General features: G+C 35.0%; 1 protein-coding gene across 2 annotated transcripts; it reads right to left on the reverse strand.

Annotated features, from left to right (window-relative positions):
- Positions 1-320: 320 nt before the first annotated feature.
- LOC132558878 (putative mitochondrial transporter UCP3) lies at positions 321-10,437 on the reverse strand. 2 transcript variants are annotated; one of them, XM_060223498.1, is made up of 5 exons: positions 10,182-10,435; positions 8,418-8,552; positions 5,711-5,921; positions 4,827-5,316; positions 321-3,112 (listed from the first exon to the last, which is right to left on the reverse strand). In XM_060223498.1, the coding sequence occupies exons 2-5, from the start codon at positions 8,538-8,540 to the stop codon at positions 2,959-2,961; spliced, it is 978 nt and encodes a 325-aa protein (XP_060079481.1). In that variant the 5' UTR covers positions 8,541-8,552; positions 10,182-10,435; the 3' UTR covers positions 321-2,958. The 2 variants fall into 2 exon arrangements, with proteins under 2 accessions (XP_060079481.1, XP_060079488.1); XM_060223505.1 differs by lacking the exon at positions 321-3,112 and adding an exon at positions 3,185-3,812 and having other exon boundaries at positions 10,182-10,437.
- Positions 10,438-23,335: the final 12,898 nt, after the last annotated feature.

Consider the following 23,335-nt stretch of genomic DNA (forward strand, 5'->3'; position numbering starts at 1 on the left):
TTGTCATTTTTATTGACCGATTAAGATTCTTTAGACCATTTTCATACGCCGCCGGAGGCGGTCGTATATTGGCGTCATCTTCTCCGTCTGTACGTCCGGCCGTACGTCCATTTCTTGTGAACGCAACTCCTCCAAAATAATCATCAGATTTTCACGAAACTTGCTCAATGTCACTACTACAATGGGCAGATGTGCATGAATGGGCGATCTTTTGGTTGTTTGATTTTTGGAAGATTTATGCCATCTTTATGTCTTGTAGCGGCGTATACCGCACTCTTGTTTAAACTGTGAGACATGAAGATAAGACAATAAAAACAAACTGTAATATTAATAATATTTATTGGCGATAAGTACGTGATAATTGAGATTATTATACAATGAGGTTTTACTGTTGTCCGGACACTACAGGAAAACAACGATATTCAATACAAATGTCTGTAACAATAATACAACCAATTATCTAATGGACACCATGAATTACAGTATCTACTAACAACTTTAAAGTACTAATTAATAAACATAACAAAACATTGAAAAAACGAATGAATACAACTATTACTGAGACGATAAGGAGGGGGAGGATCTACACAATATAACATATATTAAACATGGATTTATTGAAAGACATTGGTGATCGAGAAAGCTTTACAGACAAAACGTAATAATGAGATACTACAGATGGTTGTATATTTACAATGACAAAATGTTACCCGTGTCAAATAGTTTCCTCGTTTATTAGAAACACAGGAACAGTGTGAAAGAGTTTAGAAATATGAGTTTACTTGGATCAGGTAGTATTGACACAGGGTCTTGTTAATGGAATGTTAGAATTAGTGTTTATCTTGGACTAGCAATGCTTTCTGCAGTAGTCTTAGATACATGTATGATTCACTGAGTTTTCAGGACATTCTAATGCTTAGATTGGTATTAGAATGTTCAGATACGAGTAACGTACTTAATTACTTGCACGTGACCTGAGGGATTTGTAATAGAACATAACTCTGTGGCTGAACACAGGACATCGTTGGGTGTGATGTTATCTAGGCACAGGGATTTACATGTGATCAAGTATGCATTGTATATTTCTGAACAAGCATATCCAAATTTTATCGTGAGAACTCCTTTTCTCACACAAGGGATGAGACGGGGGTTCCCCTTTCATAACACTGACATTACGTAAAATTTGTCATGTCTTGAGACATAAGAAGAGAAGAGTTGCAGAAAAAAGGGGAAAATGATCATTTATCCCCTTGTGGATGAAATAGGGTTATCCCCTTGTGGGTGAAATAGGGTTATCTCCTTGTGGATAAGATAGAGGATATCTACTTTCTATGAGGGTATTATGTTACAAACACTTGACAAGCCTTATGTCTGCCAACTAAAAATGTCTTCCCAATCGGATAGAGATCCTTCTATCTTGCCCTCAAGTGAATGAAATATTCTGTTATTCCTAGTACTGAGCACCATGTCTAATTAACATTCATTAGACAACGAGTCCAAGGCGCGGACACATGAATAGAAAAAATGGCTTTGACTATTTGTTATCTGGTACGACACATGAGTGATTATATTGGAATAGTTCATTTTCTTTATAAATCAGGAACCCTGTTCCTGTATCGAAGTGGAGAGGAAATATTAGCAAATTAACGAGATGTATACAGTGATACTTCCTTAATCCGGAAATTTTATTTCTAATAAATATATATATTATATATATATTTGACACGCAGTCATTTATATACAACCCGATGATAGCATACATTGTATGTATATATATGTTACAAATGCAAGAAGGCACATTTGTATATGATAAAATTTCTATGAACCGGTACTAAATACCCTACGTATCTTATTCCGGTTTACAACGTGATTAATTATTGTAGCATTGCCAATTAATTACGAACATTAATGAATGGATTATATACAATGTATTACATACGGTGTACTTACATATTGTATGTTTTAACAATACCATTAGGATGATAATCTACGCATGTTATAACTATACACCGTACATATTATATAGAGAACTTATAGTTCGAATACACATTAGCACTATAGCATCAGTACTACTGATATAACTCAGTCAGTATCACCGAGACTGGTGTATTATTTGTTACAATAATAACAATATGTTTAAATTGCAATCAATAACAACGTCTATTATTTTTTCATGGTTGATTGCATTGTCCAACATGTTATCCGGTATAATGAGATTCTGTAGTAACGAGAACGTCAGTTTTAATAACCTGATAACATGTCCTTATAAACCGGTATAATGAGATTCCGTAGTAACAAGGCCATCGGTTTGTAAAACCTCAGTAAAAAGTACTTAAAATCCGGTATAACGAGATTCGCAGTAACGAGGTCGTCGCTGTGTAAAACCTCAGTAAAAAGTACTTAAAATCCGGTATAACGAGATTTCACAGTAACGAGGTCGTCGCTGTGTAAAACCTCAGTAAAAAGTACTTAAAATCCGGTATAACGAGATTCGCAGTAACGAGGTCGTCGCTGTGTAAAACCTCAGTAAAAAGTACTTTAAATCCGGTATAACGAGATTTCACAGTAACGAGGTCGTCGGTGTGTAAAACCATAGTAACAAGTACTTAGAATCTGGTATAACGAGATCTCGTAGTGTCTCAATCGTCAGTTTGTAACACCTCCGCAATACATAGTTTGGTGTGTACATCGTATGAGAAGCAATGTGTTTACAGCATAATATATAATTAGTACCACATGTAAATACATGTCTGTGACGTCACAAGCATCTTTTTTATACTGAAACCGTTACACTGTGTTCTGTTAACATGGTCCATATCTTTCAAGATACAGTACCGACTATCTTAACAATAGTCAGGTATGTTAACAAATCCTTTGCTTCCGATCGTGGAACAATGAATGGAGTGTCCATCACTTCGAGAACAGGTTACCATAGATGGTTGAATGGCTGGTGAAAAGTTAATCTCTTTTTTCGATGACGTCACAATGTGCCTTTGCCAACTTAGGAACCCGAATTGCGGTTGGTGGATCCGTTACTAGGCGTTTTATCTGCTCATAGCAAACAAAAGTAGCCACATTCCAAGACCCAAGTCTCACGAAAGATGGGGTGAACCTAGACAGAAAACAACATATTACCATTAGTATGGTATATCACAGTAACGGCAAAAGTAGCCACATTCCAAGACCCAAGTCTCACGAAAGATGGGGTGAACCTAGACAGAAAACAACATATTACCATTAGTATGGTATATCACAGTAACGGCAAAAGTAGCCACATTCCAAGACCCAAGTCTCACGAAAGATGGGGTGAACCTAGACAGAAAACAACATATTACCATTAGTATGGTATATCACAGTAACGGCAAAAGTAGCCACATTCCAAGACCCAAGTCTCACGAAAGATGGGGTGAACCTAGACAGAAAACAACATATTACCATTAGTATGGTATATCACAGTAACGGCAAAAGTAGCCACATTCCAAGACCCAAGTCTCACGAAAGATGGGGTGAACCTAGACAGAAAACAACATATTACCATTAGTATGGTATATCACAGTAACGGCAAAAGTAGCCACATTCCAAGACCCAAGTCTCACGAAAGATGGGGTGAACCTAGACAGAAAACAACATATTACCATTAGTATGGTATATCACAGTAACGGCAAAAGTAGCCACATTCCAAGACCCAAGTCTCACGAAAGATGGGGTGAACCTAGACAGAAAACAACATATTACCATTAGTATGGTATATCACAGTAACGGCAAAAGTAGCCACATTCCAAGACCCAAGTCTCACGAAAGATGGGGTGAACCTAGACAGAAAACAACATATTACCATTACTATGGTATATCACAGTAACGGCAAAAGACTTCAAACACCCTTTTATTGTGATGATGATGGGAAGTATTGCTCTTTAACCCGACACTGTTGCCTTGGTGAAGTTGCATTAGCACATAAAGCACCTTTGTTCATGGCTACTAAGTACGTAACACACGTGTGTGAATATGTATTTCACCGGTGAGTATAGTTCGTTTTCTAGTGAATATACTGCCTTATCCTTACACTCATTTACAAGAGTAACTTAAACAGAAGTAGTTCTAAATTTTAAAAAGTGTTTTTTGTTCCCTAATAAACTTTATTCCAATACAATGGTGAAATACTAGAAATGTACATGACTTAGCACAATGCAATTTTACGCAAATTTCAGAAAAGAAGAATTTTCACATTCACAATAATATATATACATGTATATACATGAGAGGGGGGGAGAGAGGGAGAGAGGGAGAGAGAGAGGGGGGGGGAGGGGGAGAGAGGGAGAGAGAGAGAGGGAGGGAGAGAGAGGGAGAGGGAGAGAGAAACAGAGAGAGAGGGAGAGAGAGAGAGAGAGAGAGAGAGGAGAGAGAGAGAGAGAGAGAGAGAGAGAGAGAGAGGGAGAGAGAGAGGGGGAGAGAGAGAGAGAGAGAGAGAGAGAGAGAGAGGGAGGGAAGAGAGAGGGGGAGGGAGAGAGAGAGAGTTAAGGGGGAGAGAGAGGGAGAGAGAGGAGGGAGGGAGAGAGAGAAGGGGGGGGGGAGAGCGCGCAAATCGTTCAACATGAAAAACGCGAGAATAAGATGACCGTTAAAATATGAATGCTGACAGGACCGACAAGGCAAAGGAAGGGTTATTGATTTAGGACTGGATACTCTTTACAGCCTAGCTAAGGAATATATTTTCCTGTTTAACCATGATGACGACGATTTTTCAACGATTTCATTTCATTTCATTTTTCTTCTTGCAAGAACATTTAGTACAATTACGTCCCGGAAATATCACTGTCAAAACTCACCCTTTATAGAATGTTCGGAATCCATCTTCGTTGAATACTTTTATGGCACAATCTATCACTCCCTTGTAGCGCCCCTCTTCTGCGTTCATAAAACGCGTCTTTATGACGTCGACTGGATTAGCGATGACAGTGGCACAGAAGCCTGCCCCGAACGCCGCAACAAAGTGGCACGGGAAATTGTCTGATAGCAGGTTTCTCGATAAAATGGCAGTTTTTAAAACGTCGTATGTGACAATTTCTCCAACATTAATGATACTTGTTCGAGCCATATTTGGCACCAAACCTCTCCACAAACCATGTCGGATGCCCTCTTGTCTGGCTATTGTCCTATATGCATCCATACATCCCGAATATCTATTCGGAACGCCCCTATTCTGGGCTTGCATTCGTACTTTGACCACATCCGTTGGTTGAGCAATCCATACACACACGGTGCCGGTCGTGATAGCGGAAGCGATGCGAATGAAGAAATTGTCTTTTTTGTGGGTATCTGTGGAAAAACATACGTAATATAGAATGAAATGATCACATTATACAAATGTTCTACGCACAAAATTCATGACACAGGGTTGTTTTGTGGTTAAATGTACACGGAAAACGCACGAAAAATGAATTTTCAACAGAAAAACCCTACCCCTACTCCCCTTTAATCTCTGTTTTACATTCTGTTATAGTAAAAACTATAACCAGTATTTCATCTCAAAGTGATATGCATTAACTCATGAGCATCCGCCAGTCTTTTCATTTAAAAAACACATTAAAAAACAACCTTTATTCCGATGTAAGAACAAATTCCGAAGTAGATTGTTCGGAATTCCAGATTTCGTAAGACGTAATAACCTGAATATTGCAGCCTTGGTGAACTCGTTAACGTTGGAACTTACCGCTGTAGATTAGAATCTTGTACTGCTTCTTAACCTCATCATAGCTTCCAATCCGAATCGATGAGAAACACATCTGTCTTTGTAACCCGGGAACAAGACCTTTATATAGTCTTCGTACCCCGTCCTCTCGAGCAACCACGCGGATTGTTCCGAACACACCACGGTACTTCGACATCCCACTACTCGTTAAGCCCGATTTCTCACCCTGCACCTGGAAATACAATCAAATAGTGAGGCATTTGCTGAATCAATTTAATTCTCCAATGATAGAATAACACTATCCGATTTAGTAAGGACCTTAGGAAACACCTTATGGCCAAGGCTTTCGGGCGGAGAACACTACATAGATCTTAATTTCAAGGCAATATTTTCTCAAAAGCTTTTCCCTTAACTGACCGACATAAACGAATGTAAGGTGGAAGGTATATATAAAAGTGAACATTACTACTACGGGGACAGTTAATTGACGCACCTTATGTGGCCCAACGAAATTAATCAATGATATCATAATATGGAGTAAGATCAAACTAGAATTAGACAAAACGGGATGAAGTTATCAACAAAGGAAATATTTGCACGGATGCTGTTGGAAAGTGCAATGAGAATGAAACAGGGTGTTCCGCAAGTGTAAGCGACTTCTACTTCATCGACGACAACCGCCATGAAACCCTTAATTCATAATATGTGTTAATGGGAAAATCACATGATAATATATGAAACCCTTATGTTATTCACGATATTGGTGTTCCAGAGATGGAGATATTATAACATTAGTTGTAATCTTCAGGAAGTCGGTGTAGGGTGTTGATACCATCTTATCTTACAACATGATACGTAATATAAGCAATTAAAGATATATGTATCTTCAATCTATGATAACTGTTTCTGTATAGTTTCAACTTTAGTCGAATGTAGGTTCATTACATCGGCCACTGCATTGTCCTTTTAGAAATCATTCTAGAAACATTGGTTACAAGGTCACACACGGCAATTAATGGGTTTTCATTACTCTGGCCTTTACATTACATCGTGGTACTACATTGTACTTAAACATCTGGCACAACTAAAACAATATGGTTCACGACATATATTACTAATTAATAAATAGGTATACAGAGTAGGCATCACCTTGGAGCACTAAACATCTAACAGATTCTCGGTCGTGTGGAGCTCGTTAGATCAATAAATAGGTATGTCACCCACTATAAAGTAACTGAATCAGGTCGACCTAAACCAAGAGGAGACGCAGGACATCGGCCTATATGTTACGCTTTGACTATATCTGAGAATGCGTATGCTTTGTCACATGATAAAATATTCATCCTATATCACGAGACCACGGTGGCTAACTTGTGACATTACGAGACACTTCACCTGTCATAAGATGATGCCATATGATAAATTCCACGTACAGTATAACGTTAAACATTTAAAGGAAGAAACAACAGAGATAACCCTTGTAAATAAAGTCTTGTCTTACTTATGTATTCGTGTTGAAAACATCTCACGTTTTACCTTCGTTGACATAGATATCCTCTGATACTTGGGGTTGATTGCCCATGCAGAATGTCTATGATATGTCAAACTGGTGCTTAATACATGCTGTGGTGTAAACATTTTATGTATGTTCGGCTCAATAACATCGGCTCCGTGTGATCATGTAAAATGCATGCACTTCTAATACACACGGCGAGACGGTGACATTTCAAAGTAAAACATTGTTGACTCGTGAAGCCCTTCATATTTACGAGGTTTCCCTCGTAACATTATGTAAGGAAATATAGCCTAACGGACATTTTTTTTCTATTGAGGGAAATCAGTACATATTGTGAAAGCAATTGTAAGCGTTAAACAATATATATGATGGATTTTTCTTAACGTTGCCCTAAGCCACACTAGGAAGTGATGCATATATTGTACATGTATACACTCTCAACCGGACTGATACGCTCGACTGACGATGGACTTTGGACCTTTAAATAAATCATATGAACATGTTGCCTTCACATGTGACAGAGTGGAGCTGGAAAGCACACACAGAGAAATCTATATAGTAAATATCCCAATAAATCCTTGAATCTTGTACGATGTCAATTTTCAAACTTTTCGAAATAACTGAGGCCGGGGCAAATATACACGTACATTTATAAGAATTAAAGACAAGCGATCAACCAACCAAGTTGTAAGGTATATGAAATGAAATTATTATTTATTTATAATCATTTTGTAATCATTAATTATATAATTATCAAGCAATTGATATCGATAATGAACATTACTAGGTTTAATGACACGCAAGATGGTTCTAATGTCAAACAAAAAAGGAAGTGTCGAGAGAAAATCCACGTGGCCGGCCAGGTGACTCTACTTTTAAAAAAAATACTATAATATCAGGTGTATCAGCGCATAGTCACTACAGTCACTTAACGTACAACAGTAAGATTGAAGAAATCTTCATCATTATCTTTTTATCATTGTTCTATACAAAACTAACCTTTTTCTATCTCAATACATGAAGAAGTACTAAAGGAAAAGGTTTTATAATTTGTTTTTTAATCCTTGCTTCGTATTTAACGAAGACATGCATCGCATTCAATACTAAAGTAGGAAGACATCAAAGCCCTAATCTGATAGGTTAAAAGCATGTCAGAAATCCTTGGCTTGTGTTTCTTTATTTCTAGGCTGAAAATAAATCTTACATATTTACCTGCAGTAGGACCTTTGCAGTGTCCAGTGGGAATGTCATACAATCTGCGATACACGCAGCAGTACCAGCGCATGCCAGATTCTCGAAAAGACTTGGCGGTTTTTGTACTTTACTGACAGCCATCTTCTGAGTATACTGCAAAACAGAGAGTATTTCGAGGGCTAACGACATCTTTCTTTCTTTTGTTAAATTTTCGCTAGTTTTATTGAATTTGAGTCTAGATTACGGGTTGTATTTGTATGGTATATCACGGCATCACTGTGTTTATAGGTTTGTCTGCGGGATTCTGTTGTTGTTGTTCGAGTTAGACATTTTGGCTCAATTGGAGAAAAAGGTAGTAAATAACATTAAGTCATAAGACATTTTAGGAGAACTTTGAGAAATGGTAGTAATTTCCAAGCTATAGATGAATACAAAAAGTGGATTTTTCCAAACAAGAATCATTGAACAATAAAGACAAGCAACATCACGAACAAGCGAGGACCACACAATACAGTTTTCTGAATTCATGACAGAAACTTGATGTTGAATTAAAAGCCAATGCTGTCGACTCTGATTAGAGTGTCGTTTAATTACAAAAAAATTGATGAAAGGTTAAAAGGTAAGACATTACCAGACTTACAGATACTGATAATTCCTTTCTATTACACGGATTCGATAAAAATACATTTTACCATCCTGTGTGTCATCGTAGGATATCATCCCTAGAAAGATGACTAAATTGTAGAATCGCTGCCAAGAACATATGAAATACTAGCAGCCTAGATGTAATAATACTTTTAATTAAGATAAAACTTACTTATAATCTTACAGTACGATTAAATTGTATGCTTTATTGACGACTTGGTGTGTTACTTTCCTGTCAAGTCCGCTAACTAGAACAAAGACTTAAAATGGCTATTGGCTAGATTACAATTAATTGGCACCATTCCAATAAAGTCTATTCAATGACAGAGGAGGACAAATCATTGAGAAATTTCCTTTTGTCAACTGATGTATTCTGTGAATTTACAAACACATTACGCTGCTTATATCTCTTTCTAAAACGAAAAAGAAAATATCATAGACAGATAAACCTAATTATGGTTTGATACCTCATGGATAATCTTACTTCCGTTGTCTATGAAATCGGTCAATTCTTAATAAGAAACCATTGTTAACAGCCCCAATGAGTTTGAGACAGACTCCTTGTGCTGAAGTAAATGGCATGTTACAGTTAAACTCTGTATACTTTTTTAAAGCCGTAAGTACGCCACCCATTACCATTAAATATACTAATTAGTTGTAAATAGAATGAACTACACCGTTAGGTGCCCCATTAAATCTTTGATTGCGTCATACTTCTTGATTTACATCCAGCTGTCAATTAACTCGACCGATCAATACTACCTCAACGTCAGTTAGATATAGGTTATATATAGAATGACTCTCAGCTTCAGATCAGAACAGTGTGAAAGTCTTATGTGAAGGAAAGTAAGATGAACATGTATGAAACTACTGGTACACTACCTACTAGTATAACGGCTACACAAACAATTCACTTTAAATGTATCTTATAATAAAAACAACTACATCGATCAAATTGGCTTTACAACCTAAACAACTTTCAATATCAAGTTAAGTTTTGATAAAGCGTTTAATAAAATGTACAATATTCAACCGAATTTAGTTTCATTAATGATATGGTTAAATCAGAAAACATTATCGACATTCTGCCATAAACACTTATTCAAATAGTTAACATGTATATAATTTTCAACTCACCAAAATTCGAAGGTGATGAATCCAGTGAGAATGATTCACATTAAAATAGGTCTAAATTAAGAAAAAAAAGTCTTGTTGTTGATTATGAGATTGAGATTTATCAAAATCCATTCCACTAGACTTTCCACAGTCAATAAGAATTACTGAAGTCATAACAAAATTGTGAATCATGTTTCTCCTGAGTGGATAGCTGTTGTACCTGGCCAGCTTGTTGTCTGTCGTAAGGTCTGCTCGGTTGATACCCGCTCTGTTGCACTGGGTGTTTTCAGCTTTTTATAGACAGCTGATCAAGACCACAGAGCTGACGTAATCCGAAGTAGTTGGAAGGTGTGTCTCATTCCAGCGTTCTGATTGGCTAATAAATATAGGTCAACCGACTTTGCGTGACACGTGTTTGTGTTGTTTACAAACAATGATCTGGTTAGGCGCCTTTCATGGCGTATATGTATATACACCAACGATATGACTCGACAGTATAACAATTATTCTGAATCTGGTTATTTAAAATTTCCAATACACATGTATATACACGAGTGTATATATAGTCACAGCACAAAGGAAACTAAAGGAATCACACGGTGTCTGAGAACTGTACGGCTATATGATTTTTAATGTAACAATGAGCCGTGCATTGCTTGTACGTCTAAACTATCCACCCACATTTGTCTTCCAACAAACCTATTTACATTTTGAGCTGTCAGGCTTACTGCAGTTTGTACCTTTAACAGAAATTAAAAAAAAAAAAACCATTGTTATCTAAACTACTTGTTGAACGCCAGGACAACCAATATAACCGTGACTAGACAATTATCGATTAATGGCTGTTTATTAATGTGCAGATAAAAGACGTTAAATAGCACAGCATGTTGCCGAGTACAGCCTGTCCTACTCTTACACGATAGGTCACTTGTAAGATAAATAAAAGCCCCAAGTTAATTAAGATTTATTTGTATTCGTTTGAGGAAGGCTGGCAATATCGAATTTCAATTATTGCTTTAGTTTTCTCGCGTGTCGAAGTTAAATGCGTCATGCCAAGATACAATCTATAGCTTCCATGGATGACAGTTTTTAAACAATGTTGACAATAGGGTATTAATTGTCGTGCCAATGACCATATGAAACAAGTGTGCACTAACTTACCAGTATTAAATGACATTTGGATATCCTCGGTGGATATCCGGACAAGTGTTTATTGCCATCTTGTTTCGTTTTTAAAAGTATAGATAAGTGTATTAACTAGTTTACTTTAGACACTTTCCGGGTCCTGTTATTGTGACGAATACTTCGTGGAATCGAATCACGTGAGGTTGAATCCAGCGTGGTGTCATTTCTCTGTGTCTACAAAAATATCTTTCTATCTATACTGAAGGCTGGCTTTCCAAATACACCGTAATTGTCCTCGAAAATGGATGTTTTAAATATTAACAAATATATTTGGTGGATAAATATTGGTGGAAATAAAAAAGAATTTCTGTGCATATTTAGAGAATGACACTACTGCACCTAACACATGTGATACATGTCGGTATATTATTCATCGATATGAAAGCATATTTCATCAGAAAAGGAAATAAAGGAAAGCTGGGATTGCGATTTATACAGGACAGAGTGACTTCCCTTGGTAATTGATCTCGGTAGGCCGGAAACAGTCTTTATATTTGACAGCCCACATTCATACATTTGTATAAACATAAAGCTAAATATTTGTGTTTGTCACATTACACTAAAAATGTGCTGCTGAGAGTATATGTTTAAGTTATGGTATAATTTTATTCTGACCTTCTAGACATTACTATAATATTGAACCAATTTTCTGTTAAGTTTGAACACGTCATCATTGAGATACGGACAAACACCATTGTAATGCCCCAATAATGATGGCATGGTGCTATAATCTTGATTTTTTATCATCAAAACTAACATCAGTTTAAAGATACGACCATTTCTGTCATTCGATATCAAATGGAAGCAATATAGCCCCAAGCTCCTGTAATTCATGGTATGATGATAACACATATACATCAGATATCTAATCAATGCCTCGTTTTACAGGAACTGATGATGTAAGGATTACTATCAGTTGAAATATAAGTAAGTGTATTTGTGATTTTCACCTTATATAAAATTTTTGTTAAGTTTTAAATCGACACTGTGAGATATATAACTGTTGTATAAATCTCGTTTCATGCCCTTTGTTGTATCTTAGGTGCCTAAGCAATATATCAGTTCCCTTATTAATGTATATGCTTGCATCATATTATAGGATGCCAACTTGATTCTGGGTCATTTTGTGTATTCTTAACACAAGCTTGTAAAATCAGTCTACGTTGTATAACCTTTCGTATTCAGGTAAAATAGCACTTGATGTTCTGTTATATTCCACAGTCAACAAATTTTCATGCCATTTTAATTGAGAACATTTTTGTCCGTATTGCTATTTGTCTTAGATTCCAAGTATTCATCTTACTATAAGCGTTGGTCTCTACAATTTACAAAGGAAATGATACGACTATTCCTTGTTCCCTCTTGACAATTGAGATTGACAAACTATACTTCTACCACCTGATTGCTGCTTCATGTACTATTTCAATTTCTTCCAAAAGATTGAGGGCTTCATTTGTCACCATATCCACTATTACAAATAATTGATGTTGGATAAATCCCAGATTCCAGTCAGAGAGTAGCCGAATCTGTATTAAACTTACTGCAAATTTGTTATTTTCGTGGACGGAGTAAAATCGTACAGACACACGTGCCTATAAAGATATAAATAAGAAAACTAAAGTATGTTTCCTGATTCCCCAGTAAAAGTAAAGGAGTCGTTTTTCAAGCTCTCTGTTAATAACCGTTAATAATCATTATCTGATATGATCTTTGCATTCTGGTGGAGGACCTGAGAACAGAAATATAATATCTCCTCATGATGCCTTGGTTATAAGAAACAAGCTCTTTCATACCCTTAAGTATTATTTTCTACAATCAGCAAATATTGATGGAGTTTCAATCGATGATAAAATCTCTCTGATTGCTTTTGTACTTAGATAACACCTTGCGATAGGCATCGGGGTCTGTGATTAACAGGTATCGTGTTTACAATGAGCATTCGATATCTATCCAAACTAGTTCATTTATCTGGTTTGGACGAATGTGATTTCGGCCACCTGTTTGCGGTTCTATGTTTTCATTGAACATCCTGTTTCATTTGTTTACAAAGTCGCATTTTATTGAAAATGTGCAGTTGCTGATCACTCCTGTACACACAACAAGTCTATAACAGAGCTGTATCGTGACTGGTGCGTAGGATTTTGCAACCGTAACCATTCCGTAAAAACACCAAGAATTCATAATGCATTCTTTCAAGATCCCTACGATAACAACGCAGATTCTTTTGTTACTGGATAGACTGTCTTGATGACATACTTTTGTATACTTTAAGTCTTATATCTCCATGAAGCTCAATTTCGTGGTTTTTTCAGACAATCAATTATCAATGATTTCAGACAACCAATGATCAATGATTCAGACAACCAACGATCAATGATTTCAGACAACCAATGATCAATGATCAAGGATTTCAGACAACCAATGATCAATGATTCAGATAACCAATGATCAATGATTTCAGACAACTAATGATCAATAATCAATGATTTCAGACAACCAGTGATCAATGATTTCAGACAACCAATGATCAATGAATTGACATTTGATTTCATACCTGAGTACGGCGCAATAAATACAATTCCATTTTTTAAAGTTGTTGGACAGAAAAAATCCTGGATTAAGATGAAATCAATGTAAATAGATGTTCGTAATTGAGTCAGTATATGAAATTGTCTTTACAGCATTCCTGTGAATTTAATGTGAAATATTCATCTGATGTATTTTACCTTAATATCAGTCAACGTTCTACAGAGCATGATTTATAGTTTCACAACATTTTAAATCTGTGTTCGCCATCACTGTTCACTCACGATGATTGTTATCTTTTAAGAGCTGATAAACTTGGTTGAAAGTGACCCATTGAATTATTACATAAGTGTTTATATACCAAGAAACCAGGAAACAATGTCCGAGTTGCTTCCTGTATATCGCTGGGCAGACCATCCTTGAATTTTGATATTAAGGGAAGCTGTCGTTTAAAATGTAACAAAGTGCAGCATTACAGAATTTCACCTGATCTAACATTATTGTAACGCTAACTTGGTGAGATGTGTAAGAGATATATAAGATTGTTCAAAGGAAACACGAGTGTTTACACCCTTCAGTGCAAATTTAGAATCAAATACAGTAAGAGTCAGATAGTGATTGGAATGCATCATACAGCTGTTTCGTCCTTTATGGACCGTCATTGATGCGACAGGCCTTATCGTGAACGTTGGAGTCAAAATCAAAATGAGGAGGCCCACAGGCCCCATAGTTGAATAAATTTTATAACCGATGAATATCTTATGATTTGAAAAGCACATCAACTACTCGTTTGTATATTCTGAACCGTGTAACTATCAAAATGAATTAGAACGAGGTACACATGTACAAGTTGCGGCAAACCTCGGAGACTAATCGTCCACCAGCACGTCCCCAAGATTACACAAATGACACAAAAATTAACAAAAACCCTTCAACACAAATTTAGAATTTATATATCGTACAGCGAGATAACGAATTAAGTGCATCATACAGCTGTTTCGTCCTTCAGGTTTTAGTCAATCAACATCTGGTAGAAGAAAGTTAATGCTACAATCATTAAAACAATGTCTTTTTGTATCTGAATGTATATTCTGTTTCAACTATCAATAGATATTGATTAAGAGGCAATTCACATCGGGCTGTACTTCATAAATACATTGTTTACAACCAGCTATATGTGCCGTCTAACGTTTCGTCTATGTGGCCTTGGCACTTTATTTCGGTCACCTGTATAGGATCGCATTATCGTGTTCATTTGCTTCCTATGTAACGATGACATCACTAATTTAATGAAACGACGCAAATATCGATCACCCTGTTTGGTAGGATCTGAAAACCATAAACAGTCGTTAAAATGGAGTTATTGTGTAATGCATTCGTCGTTGAATTTTAAATAAGTCTGAATTATATTTTGAGATCCCTACTAAGTTTCATGACCCAGCAATACAGCATGTTAAGCAGAACGTCAGAGTTATTTTGGAATTGTTCTGCTTTCGTTTTCCCGCTTTTCAGCTAGGTGTCATATCTTCCTTAAGCACATTGGCTTTAATCCACCACACTTCTATAACAGTTATTTCCAAACTATAAATAGATATTATGAAAAACAAATTTGAATCAGATATTTTATGAAATCTTTGATTAAAATGTATTTGCCCTGAAAAAGATGCATACGTGTTCAATTATGTCGGTTTTGGGAACGGGTTTACATCAAATACGTTGATTATGCTACGTTATGCTTGATAATTTCATCAATATTTCTATCCAGTGTTTAAATATCAACAGTAAACCATTGAAAAGCACATGCATGTATAAACAGAGTATATGGCATGGCGCTTTATTCACAACAAATCTATTTCACAATCGATTACACTTCGACTCGAAATAAAATCAAAAAACCTATACGTTTTAAATGTGAATTTCCTTATTTAAATGTCACCTACGCCTTGTCAATGAGTGTTGTCTCCTTCTAAACCAGTGTGTTAAATAATTGTGATTAATATTAAAAATTCTGTAACGGAAAAGAAATGGAATCGAGGACGTTTAAAACATTATACTCGAACGAAATGATTGCGGAAAACTTTTGATACCTGTTAAATATTTACGATGATTTGCAATAATACCATTGATTTTTAACCGGATTTTTATCACTGTCCATCACAAGTTTTATTCTCTTGTTAGACGAAAGCATAACAGCCGTTAACTCATAAATTGAAATACAAGTAACTAGGTTTGAGTCGATTTCAATCAACGGTAGCTGAATCATGCTCACTCATTGTTAGATAAACATCGATAGTAGCAACTAAAACAGAGTGTATAGAAAACAATTCTCCGTTTAATTGCCTCTGGGGATTTTACATAATTTTTGCTTTCAAGTTTTTGGTAAAACCGTAAAATCAGATGTAGGCGACTATCAGGAGTCTTAAAGTATCAAAGTATCACTGTGGGTAGCTGCATGACTTTCTACTTTCCGTCAGATTTGATTCAAATGTGATGATAACCATCTATCATCATGTGATTTGGATCAGAATCTTAATAAGTGGGTTAATCCAAAAGAAACGCAGGAGGATATTGGTGCATGGTTGGCCATCGACTGCAATCTAATTCTTATTCTTAGAAACTGTCTGTAAAGTTTTCAGTAACTGTGGTAATCAGAATGTTGTGAGTTATTATTCGATCATATTTTTTTGTAAAGTTACTGCCTGGTAAGGTTTGATTACCATAAGCAGTCTTTAAACTGGAGTACGTTTGTAATGTAGTCGTGATGGAATTTTAAATTATATGAAATCTATTTTGAGATTGTACTTTCATTTTCAACTTAATTAAGTATAGATGTAAGTCAAAATTATTCAAAATATGACTGGGTTCTATATCTTCATTAATCCACATTGATTTTAACCCACCTCTCCTAATATAACGGTAATTTCCAAACTATAAATAAACATTATGAAAAACAAATTTGATTGCGATGTGGTTATTTACTAGAAATGCTTATGTATTACGTTATGCCGGTTTTAGCTTACTACGTATATATCGTTATGTTTTCAAGAATTGAGTCATTTCTATAAATCTATGGCGGATTTCAGCTTGCAATGTTTAATGATGTATCAGGTATCAGGGACGTATGATAGAATTTACTATATGAAATGATCATTTACTGTTATGATAATAAAAGGAAATAATATATTAATGTTCAAGAATAAACTGTCACGGAAGAACACATGGATCTATAGAGTCTATGGCATGCCGTTTATGCACAACATAACTGTTTAAAAGCCAACTACATCTCGTCTTAAAATAAAACCCATACAACCGCTTTAAATGTAATTACCGAATATAAATAGCGAACTACGCCTTCTGGTTTATGTACGAGTAAAATACGTAGATTTTGATAAAACTTGTCAGTGAATGTTATTTCCTTCTAAACCGAATTACTTTGTAATTGTGATTGATATCAATAATTCTGTCATGGAAAAGAAAACTTCACAGAGAAAGTTGGATAACATTACGCTAAACCGACACACTTGCTGGAAACTATCTTGAATATAAGACCTTTTGAATATAAACAATATTTTTGCAATTTTGGGTTGCATTTCATCAATGTCTAACACAAGCTCATAGTATTGTCGGACAAAAGCACAAGATCCTTACTTACTTGTTAACTGATAAACTGAAACAGCAGTAAATAGGTTTGAATCGATTCCAGTCCATTGGTAGCTGAATCTAACATTATTATGATTATGCATTGGTTGATAAACACTGATAAAGAAGAAAACAAATAAAATCAAACACAAAATAATTCTCTGTTTTATAACATTCACAAATAACAATGCGCATTTTATCTTTCAAGCTTTTGGTAAAACCGCGAAACAATTGAATTTTTTTTATATGACTAGTGGTCCAAATCCCAAATATACACCTTGTGTCTTCTTGCCTTTCCAAACTAGTTCACATATCTGATATTGACGACCTCCATAGTATAGCCACATATATGTTATGCTGTCACTAACTATCTTGCTCTAATTGTTCTCTCTATAACGGTAAAAAAATGCATAATTTACTATTTCAATATGTGTGTGAAATGAGATTATCTATGTAATTGGTGTTACCCTGATTACCTATTGTGAACGTCTGTCGTCCGATGTGACTAACTGACAGATTTGATTAAAATAAGGATCAGAATCCTTAAAGGGCTCAGTCCACAGTGGACGAAGGATGTCTAGGCAGTGATCACTGAATGCATTATACTTCTTATCGTTAGGGGTAGCTTATAATTAAATGTGATAAGGATAAGGATGTTGTGAGTATCCGAAAAATGGTGCTTATATAAATCAGGGCTCATCCAACAGGGAGTGAGAGAATGTTTCACTACCGCTCAGTTACATCCAGGCGACCGTTTTTACTGCGAATGATTTTAAGATATGTAGGTAAGGAAAACGAGGTCATTGTTACATACTGATAACCGAATTAGTAAAGAATAACATATCTACAGAGTTTTTTTATTCAGACACATCACTAAATATAGGTGTAAAGCGATACATTGCATATTGATCATTTAACAATATCGTCAGTTCACCATGACAGGCTTCTCAGAATAGTCGGTTTTATCCAAACTATAAATACCACGAACAAAGGAATCGAGTAAAAACAACTTGTATATTGTGTTGCACTTTATTTATTTAACATGACCTTCCTTTCGATTTTAGGGAATGATGATGATTTCTTTCGCCTATCTAGAACTAGAAATAAAAATTGAACTATGAATGTTTGTGTGAGAGTGTTTTCATCCGTTGTGCATAAACAAACATGTTTTAGGCTTCTTCTCAATCTATTTATTGTCACTTGGTAAATTTAGATATGGATGACTGAATTGGTATGTGGTATATCCAACCTATAAATAGATACCATGAAATCTATATTTAAGGAACTGGGTTTGAACATATGTGTCCGACTTGCTTACGTCACTCGTCAAATTTTGAATTTGCCTTGATTTGGAGTATTGGCATTTTGTAAAACTTTCCATCATCCTTTAAAGGCATGATCATGAAAACGGTGTATTTATTTTCCATTCAATGTCGTAACTCGCAGCGTACACCTTAGAAATATAAAAACATTCCAAAGCTGAATATAAAGTCTACGCCATATTTCTTTACTTTCTATAGATTTTGTAATTCCACAAATTTAAATGCACAATATAACGTTATTTTCGGAGCTGACTTATTCCAAAATTGTAAAAATCTTGTTTTCATCATTAGTGGAAAATATTCCGTTTGTTTAGGGTTTTTTTCTTAATTTGCAACCGATTTTTCAAACAGGACATTAAAGGACTAAAATTCCTCGGTTTTAGTCCTCAAACAGATTGAGTTCAACTTGATCGCTCTCTCGCTCTCTTTGTTTATCTCTCTCCCGTCATTGTAACATGAAACATTTCAGCAGAAAGTGCAATAGTCTCCTTTTTCTGTCCTTAATCAAGAAATCAAAGAGTCCATTTTTACACAGAAGAAGGTTCTATGAACACTCAGTACCATCATTTCTAACAAGAAATTCATACCAACATTTCTGATAATTTAAGAAGTAACTTCCCTTCCTATCGTCCTGAAATATCGGTACACGACTTGGACTTAATGTGTTACACATTCTTTATTTTATATAACCTTCCTTAACATTGACATGATAGTTATTTTAGGATGTTTTCTCTTCAGAAATTTGCACATCAACTTTTCTGACTACCAATGCCTAGTTGGTGGCTTGTAAAACATTGAGACTCTAAATTTGTAGATTGTTAAAATTAATGCTCTCTAATACCAAAATATCATTGCAGTAGACGCAGAGCATGATCAAAGGAAACGTATTTCTTTTTTGTAGAAGTATCTATAAGAGAATTTCTGCAAACATAATTCTTATGTCTGATGAGATTCATCTATTGATATCATACAATAGGAATAAAAATAATGATCAATTTCCATAGGCACACGTGGACGTCCTGATCATCAAATCTTGCAGTGTCTTTGAGACGTAAAACTTCCGTGAAAACTGCGGGAGTCTGTCCTCTATCAAGTTGGGATAGCAGTGGCATATCTGTTGAAACAAATTTTGTAGATGTATTGGCGATTACGTCTCTTGGTGATATTCAGAAATGGAAAAAGAATGGAAAAGAACGCATGTATTTGTTACAATCACGGTATACTGGTTACACTAGATGTGAAGTTTTTATTTGTCACGGATGAAAGATTTTTAACCTTTAGGGAATTAGTCACGGTTCCCTAATATTCCTCTTATTTTGAATACGACTGTGTTATATCAATGCAAAATATTTTACAATTGAATTAGTTGCATTCCTTTATCCCTTCCCTCAATATATAATTATCCTACTTGAAATTCGTCAATGATTTACAAAGACACACAAATGAACAGTTTCTTTTAACTTAAATTAGAAATAAGACACCATTGAGAAAAAGGAGTGTTTAAACGGTATCATACAGCTGTTCTGTTCTTTTAGGACTCGTCAGTAATTCTAAAGGCCAAAATTTTGATACCTATGAGGCAAATTTAAAGTGATCGAAAGAAAATCAAAATCTAGACGGGAAGGTGCATTAGTACCATAATTTAAGACATTTCCTAATTTGAAAATATCTGATAAGTATAGAAAGTGTTAAAGAAAACATATATAATGGCTTTGTTTTGATAAAAAAAAATCGATCATGCTAACATATGCATTTAATGACACAGATTATGCAGACATCACATGCAGGGAATGTAATTAAATTCAAATCGAAAGTAGGAATTCCGTTCCGTTTCAATCAAATGGAGTTAAATGTCATCGTTCTTTCAACCAGGAAGTCTTGTTTGTGTTGTTGTTTTGTTATGCATACTTGCATACAGAACAAAAGCTGATGTTGGCTTGATATCAAGTAAGGCAGAGAACGGTGCCATTCACCCCCTAGTGCTCTTTAATCGCCATGACCATGACCGGCCATATAATTTAAAGTGAAGGACAACGTAAATTGTATTCTCTTTCTGCTAAAAACACAGAATATCAAGTAAGGTTGTCAGTCAAATCATCGGACACGATTACATGTTTTATCAATTTGATTACGTCTATAACAAAAATGTTCTTAAAATGTCATTTTGAGTTTTGAAATCAAAACAATACCGCAATATTCGTTGTTAACAGAAAGTATATCACAATATACATTCATGTATACCGGGAAGATACTTCGTAAAATTTATTACACATATTTACAAATGCATTCATTTTTCATAATTCATAATTCAAATTCATAATTTGTATAAGATTGCTTATACAATCACTATAATAGTGATATATCCAACAAGGTTCAAGAAACAAATCATTCGCTGTAAATTTAAAGTTTGATATATAATATTTCTAATTATATTAAAAGATGATTAACATTTTAACACAATGCTTATTTCATAATGGATGTTTTCCTCTCATGACAAGAGGACAAAAGGTTCGTTTTTTATTCGACTGCCAGTTATGTTGGCACAAGTCCATGGATTGGTGATCGACACCTGAATGAACTCCTGGCAGGATATGTGACCTACATTCCTCGTATAACATGTTTTAAAGTAAACACCTAAAAATACAACATACTTAAATAGCTACGCCCGAAATTATTAAACAATATACTAATATAAAGATAAAGGAAGAAACCTTGCTCAGTTTGAAACGCGATGATATTATCCATGTAATTATAAAATAATGATTATATATCTATCATGCATTTTAATATTACGCTAACCTCGGGGACTCTATCCTTTGAAGCTGCGGTCGGGATTCGAGTCCCGGTCCGGTGAATGTTTCCTCCTTTTTGTTTCAATGGTCTTTGATCAACCGTTTTTCAATGATAATGTATGTATATGTATTTTGAAATGTGATACCCAAGGTTTAGTGGTAAATAGTACTGCCTGATGGTGAAAATAACAAATTGTCAAATACGTTATATACTGCCATTGACAGAATAGACAAAGAATCAGATCACTGATGTTAAATTGTTATTGCTCTGCTACATTATTCATTTGTTTGCATTGGAGTTACATTGGACATATTAGTTTAAAGATGCGGTCAAGGTCAATGTAACCAAAATTCGAATTTCATCCTTACTCTCTTTGATTTAGCTTTATGAAAAAGATAAAAAAAAAAGGCAAAAGGCATAACTATTAAGACTGAAGTTTTTCTTACGATACAGTTTACAAACTTCGGTAATTGAAAGTTCTAAGGACAGGTATATTAGCGTTTGTAATCTTTGTCAATAATGGTGTAATGAGTCAAGCTTTTTAAAAAAATTGAAAATCACATGTTCTCCCTCTTGTAGTTATAATTTTGTATAACCGATTAGAGCAAATTATCTAAAGTAGATAGAGAACACGATATAAAATGTAGTTTGATGTTGTTTTAAAGATTAAAATGGTAAAGATAAGACTAAATAAAGATCAATTTCAGCTCAACATTTATCTAAAAGGTATTGATATAATTACCCAAACGCCGAGTTTGGGTCTTATATTCTCTATCCATTCATCGACTTTATGCTTGTTGAATATTTCTAATCGTAATTTCTCATAGATGTTAATGATTAGTCATGATCAGACATCAAACTTTTGAAACATTTTCCCCTTTTATCTATCAATAAATAATATATAGGAAGATTTGGAAAAATGTTTAATGTCTTTTTACAAGAAGACATACGACAGGTTTGAGTCTAATATGAACTCTGGTGTCGGCCATGAGGTCTGGAGATATCATATACGTTTGCTAACATCTTTCCCATTATATTTGGAAACGCGTAGATTTCCGATAGCTTTGAATTGAAATGGGTGCGTTATTGAATTGATTATCTATTAACAAAAGTTGAAACTCGTTTAATACGAATACTCGGATATTTCGAATGTTATCACAACCCTGACGACTTCGAGTAAACGAAGTTTAACCTTAAGTATTCATTACTAACATGTAACAGCAGCTACAAGGAATTCATCTAAAATGGATGTAACGATTGGAATTTATATTTGTATGAAGTTCGGAGCCAAAACAAGTCATATGTATATATATGAATATATACACTGCACTTTATTCTTTCACCACCGAAAGTCATTTGGTCTCTAATGAATGTTTAAGGTTATTATATTAATGGTACATCAACGATCATTAGAGTATTGATTGATGGTGTTTGTATCCAGCTGCTGCTGACATAAAAACAAGAAATTACCGCTAAATTAAGCTTACTTTAACCTAGAAGACAATTAAACAATGACATTTACAGAGAGACACTTTAGCAAATATAAAAAGGATTTGACCAGGTGATCCTACCGGGTAAACGTTTTGTGCTTCATTCATGACACCCGTTATGCAAATAATTGTCAGTCCAAGATAGTGATGTCAATTTCACAAATAAACGCAAGGTAAATAACGACTTCACATATATATACATTTTTATCTGAAATAATAT

The sequence above is a fragment of the Ylistrum balloti genome, unplaced genomic scaffold, assembly GCF_031769215.1.
Source record: "Ylistrum balloti isolate Yb309-2 unplaced genomic scaffold, AGI_CSIRO_Ybal_v1 Utg369662, whole genome shotgun sequence".
Lineage (NCBI taxonomy): Eukaryota > Metazoa > Mollusca > Bivalvia > Pectinida > Pectinidae > Ylistrum > Ylistrum balloti.

Excerpts from the sequence above, each read along its gene's own strand:
- LOC132558878 (XM_060223498.1), bottom strand. The coding sequence starts at position 8,540 with ATGGCTGTCAGTAAAGTACAAAAACCGCCAAGTCTTTTCGAGAATCTG. Across the intron at positions 5,922-8,417 it reads CTGCAAAGGTCCTACTGCAG|GTGCAGGGTGAGAAATCGGG; the intron begins GTAAATATGTAA and ends TTGTATTTCCAG. Across the intron at positions 3,113-4,826 it reads TTCCGAACATTCTATAAAGG|GTTCACCCCATCTTTCGTGA; the intron begins GTGAGTTTTGAC and ends TTTTCTGTCTAG.